General features: G+C 47.2%; 1 protein-coding gene across 1 annotated transcript in view; it reads right to left on the reverse strand.

Annotated features, from left to right (window-relative positions):
• The window catches only part of GOLGA1 (golgin A1), a 78,468-nt gene that overhangs the window by 35,996 nt on the left and 37,280 nt on the right, over positions 1-5,192 (reverse strand). Inside the window, exons 14-15 of the mRNA XM_012802337.2 lie at positions 4,282-4,431; positions 3,635-3,730 (exon numbers count right to left, since the gene is read on the reverse strand). Of these exons, the coding sequence (XP_012657791.1) occupies positions 3,635-3,730; positions 4,282-4,431 (246 nt within the window). The remainder of the gene's footprint in view (positions 1-3,634; positions 3,731-4,281; positions 4,432-5,192) is intronic.

Consider the following 5,192-nt stretch of genomic DNA (forward strand, 5'->3'; position numbering starts at 1 on the left):
AAAAAAAAAAAAAAAAATCATTCTGATAATCTCTGTCTAGCAATTGGAGAATTTAGTTAAATACTGACTTACTTGGTTCTAAATTTACTATCTCAACATCCTTTGTGGCCATCTATAAATTAGTACAATAAAAGCTGGGTAGGATGGGGGCAGTGCTAGCTGCTTCGGACTCACTGTCACTCCCACTGTGCAGCCTTTGGTGTGCCGAACCAAGGCCTGCAGGACCTTCCAGGGCGGACCCACAGTGGGTCTTAAAACTCTGATCTTTATTCCCATAACTCTGATAAGCTATAAAAAGTTTTAGATCATCTTCCAAACTCTTTAGGATCAGCAAGTTCTGCCAGGACAAAATCTGCTCCACATGCTGGGCTCTCCTCTCTGCACTGGATGGGCCTTTCCCTCAGTGCCTTGTAGACCCCCCATGCTTACAAGCATATGGTTTTTTACTTTGGTCAGCTTTTCTGGCAGTTCTCAGGGGTAATCCAGACTGAATTGCCCAATTTGCTTTTACTGGCAGCATCTCTAGTGTCACCTTTACCTGCTCTGTTCAACCTCATCCCACTACTCCACAGTGAACGCTCTTGCTGAGGCTCAGCCTTGCCAAATATAATGGTCAGTTCTGTTTCCTTTTTCAACCAGTCAGTAGCACATGCCCCCATTTACTACTCAGTCCTTGTAATGCTTTCTGTCCTTTACTTCTGTGCTGGTCTTATTGCTGTCCTACTTGCAGCTCCTCTGGAGTCTTCTCTGTGGGCTCTTCCTTTTGTTCAGAACCTCTAAACACTGGACCAGCCCTGGCTTTGCTCTTTGGTCCCCTTCTCTGCCTACATTCATCGCATGGCCCTTTGGCAGTAAATTCTACCTGTAAGTGATGCTGATGAATTTCTACCCTGAAGCTCTCTGCTCTGATCTCCAGACTTGAGAGCCAACAGCCTACTATAATGCTGACCTGGATAGGCCCCTAAAGCTCAACATGTCCCAAATGGAACCTACCTTTCACTGTCTCCCCTCTTAGTGAATGGTACCACTATTCATTTAGTTATCCCAGTTGTTCTCTGTCAGGGCGATCCCCCAAGAGATATTTGGCAGATATTCTAGAAATATTTTTCGTTGTCACAGTGGGAGCTGCTACTGACATCTATAGAGGAGATGCTCCTAAGCAGCCAGCAGAGCACATGTGCTGCAAACCCTGTTCAGTGACAGAGAATTGTGCAGCCACAATGTCAACAATGCCAGGGCTGAGAAACCCGAGTGACACAGACCAAACCTAGGAGTTATCTCTTACTCCTTTCCTCTCATTTCTTTCTTTCTTTTTTTTTGAGACAGAGTCTCTCTATGTCACCCTCCATAGAGTGCCGTGGAGTCACAGCTCACAGCAACCTCAAACTCTTGGGCTTAAGCGATTCTCTTGCCTAAGCCTCCCAAGTAGCTGGGATTATAGGCGCCTGCCACAATGCTTGGCTATTTTGGTTTTGGTTACAGTTGAATGACAATTTGTTTAGCAGGCCAGGGCCAGGCTCAAACCTGCCACCTTCAGGTGGCTCCCTACTCACTGTGCTATGAGTGCCGAGCCATTCCTCTCATTCCTTCATTTAATTAGTGGCAAGTCCTAAAAGCTCCATCTCCAAACTCTGAATCCTGACTCTGAATACTTCCCAAGCCCACTAGTAACACACTAGTCATCTCTGGCCTGGATTCTATAAAAAACCTCCTAAATGGTCTTCCTCCTTCTGCCCTGCCTCCCTTACAGAACATTCTCAACACAAACCCAGAGAAATTCTTTCCTTTTTTTTTCTTCAGACATAGTCTCACACTCTATCACACTGGGTAGAGTGCCACATGGCACATTATAGCTCACAGCAACCTCAAACTCTTGGGCTCAAGAGATCTTCTTTCCTCAGCCTCCTGAGGAGCTGGGACTACAGGTGCCTATCACACCTGGCTAGGCAAGCCACCCATCTCGGCCTTCCAGAGTTAAGATTACAGGTGTGAGCCACTGTTGTGGCCTAGGAAAAATGCCTTTAAAACAAAACTTTCCACATCACTTTCCTGATGAAGAGCTGCCATGGCTTCTCATGGTATTTTCTTTTTTTGAAACAGAGCCTTAAGCTGTTGCCCTAGGTAGAGTTCTGTGGCATCACAGCTCACAGCAACCTCCATCTCCTGGGCTTAAGTGATTCTCTTGCCTCAGCCTCCCAAGTAGCTAGGACCACAGGTGCCCACAACAACACCCGGCTATTTTTTGGTTGTAGTTGTCATTGTTGTTTGGCAGGCCCAGGCTGGATTTGAACCCGCCAGCTCTGGTGTATGTGGCTGGCGCCTTAGCTGCTTGAGCCACAGTCATGGAGCCTTCTCGTGGTGTTTTCTAATGCCTGCCTCCCTTCTTGCCATCAGCTGTGTTCTCCCCTTGTCACTGAGCTGCACCACACTGGCCTTTCTGCTGTTCTTTGTAGATACCAAGCTTTCTTCTGCCTCAGAGCCTTTATATTGACTATTTCTTTTGTCTGGACCATGCCTTCTCAAATATCCACCCTACTGTTCAGTATTACTCAAACATCACCAAAGTCTTTTCCACTCTTCACATTGGAAAGCTCTTTCCTCCCTCCTAGATGTCCTTGCCCCTGTTTCTTCTTCAAAGCATTTATTACTACTTGTCACTTGGTTACTGTCTCTAGTTACAAGCTCCACAGGGGAAGAATGTTTTTTGTTGTTCACTGCCACATCCTAACACCTCCAATGGTACTTGGTACTTACAAGTACTTAAATGTTTGTTGAAGGAATACATGAAAAAACATGACTCCAAAGTCCATGCTTCCCATGATGTGTCAATATTGTGTTAGTGCCTGAGTAATGTAGCAGAGCCAATAAATCTATAGGTACTCAGCTGTAGGTGCTCTCAGGGAAGATCTATGCTAAAGGGTCTGTGAGATCTTGGAGTCATGACCAACCTGGGCAAGCACTACAGTAATGATCCATCATCCAAGGGTGCTTTATAGGGGCCAGGGAAACTTGGGGGCCTATTAGAAAGTAGTAGAATGTCTTTCTCCTCTTTATCCAGTGCAGAAGAGAGCGGGGCCATGGAAAAACCCACTGGGGAAGAGCAATATGGATTCTAAAGGCATGAAAGAATGAAGAAGATTAAAGCCCCAAGTTTATAGAAGGGGAAGGGTAACAATCCAGCAGATTATTTCTTCATTTCTGTACATGTTCCTGATACAAACAAAACAAAGGTCCTTATGATTATTTAAGGCCTTGCTTTAAGGCCTCACTGGAAAAAATCTGCAGGAATGGTGCTCTGACAGTGTTATTTTTAGGCACCTGTTAATGACATGGAGGAAACGCTGGGCCTCTGCAGTGGAGTGAAAAGTCAGACTAGCACCTCCTCTAATGAACTTTGGAACTTGGACAAATTATTTTCACTAAAAATCTCAATGATATTAATTGCCAAATGACCACAGTCCTTCCTACTGTCCTGGATCCCTGAGAGGACTTAATGAAGTGACAATTTCTAGCCCTTGCTTAATAGAACTATTGCACAAATGCTAGTCTCATTCCTTCTCCACTTGGCCACTCTAAACACACATGTGAAGGGCAGGAACACTTTTGTGAAACTCTGACTCAATTAGATAATTACCTTTAGCTTCTTTAGTTCAAACTGGTGATGTTGTAAAGCACGTTCACATTCATTCCTGCTTTCTTTAAGGGATGCATTTTCTCGCTCTAGTTCTCTCTGCAAACAAAGTAGAACATATATAAAAAGAAAGCATCTTAACTACCATATTTACCCTGGGCATAGTCCTAGCTCTCTGACATGGTACCTTTGAAATGTCCCTTCCCTTTTTTATGGTCACTGCAGGGTAGAAGGTGAGAATGAGGGTGAGGACACAAAGACAGAACCACTTGGAAAACCCAGGAGGCATCAGAGTGAGGCACATGATTCTCCAGACTGTGCAGGAGGGAGAGGCCCATGGAAAAGGAAGCCACTGTGGAGGAGCAACATGGATTCTAGAAAGAAGGAAGAGAACCTGAGGGGGGATGCTAGGAAAGCACCAGAAGTCCCTTTAGGGCCCCAGGAAAAGGAAAACTCATCTGTACCGGGGCTTTGTAAATAGCAGACTTTTGACATCCAGTCCCACCTGCAGGTATCTCATTGGAAAGATAAAAGCTGCTCTCTAAAGTGGTCCCTAGTGCAGCTAGGGGGCTGTTCTGTCAAGCATAGGGCAGACCTCACTGCATGGACCTGCAGCTGCTGGGCTTGGACACACCCTGCTCTTCACTCACCATCCCCTGCTCTGCAGTGGCCTGCTTGGAGGCCTGTGCTCTCTCCAGGGAGGCAATCTGGGCCTCCAGGGCCTGGGCATGCTCCATATGCTGCTTCTCCCGAGCCAGGGCCTGCTGTTGTGCATGGCTGCTCTCCTTATTGGTGGCGGCCTGCAGGGACAGCAGAGGACAGCTGGACAGGGTGACAATGGTTTTAAGGAAGGAGCTCTAGTTTGGCCTTCAGGGACCCAAAGGTGGGTGTCCAACAGAAACAACTGCCCTTCCCTATCTTTCCCCCCTTGGTGTTGCTGAGGTCTCCCCTGCTGTCCTTGGTGAGCTCTGCCTGTGGCTCTTGGACCCTGGCCTGCCCTGGGGGGTAGAGCATGCATAGGTCTTGATGCTGTCACTTCACCCTCAGAGTGTGTGGAAATGGCTCTGGTTACCAGCCAGTCCTCAAACACAGGCCTTCCCCATGTTACTCAGTGTTGCCTCTGTGGCTGAGGCTTTCCCCAGGGGAGGCAAGTTTAACACAGTGACGAAGAACAAGGGCTTTGACATGAGAAAGATGTTGGTTCTGCCACTTACTGACTGAGGGGCTAGTGTGAGGCTGCAGCCTGGAGTGAGGCTGTGGCCTAATCACACAATCCTTCTGAGCTTGTCTCCTCTACGGGAGGAGGATGATAGTCCAGACCTCTTAGGTCCACTGCAAGAACTAAATGAAAACACCCTTGAAGACTCAGCATAGTGCCTAGGAAATGGCAAACACAAAATTCGCACCAGCTGCTCTGACTTCTCTTCCTTCTCATTCCATGCCCAACAGGGCTGGGATGACTGGCCATGACTCGCCGTCTTCTCCCCAAAGTGTGACCTGTTCTCACACCTCTGACCGAGTCAAACTGAGGTTTGACTCCTAGGGGAGATGGCACCTCTGA

Source organism: Otolemur garnettii, unplaced genomic scaffold (genome assembly GCF_000181295.1).
Source record: "Otolemur garnettii isolate 467f Iridium unplaced genomic scaffold, OtoGar3 scaffold00014, whole genome shotgun sequence".
Taxonomy (NCBI): domain Eukaryota; kingdom Metazoa; phylum Chordata; class Mammalia; order Primates; family Galagidae; genus Otolemur; species Otolemur garnettii.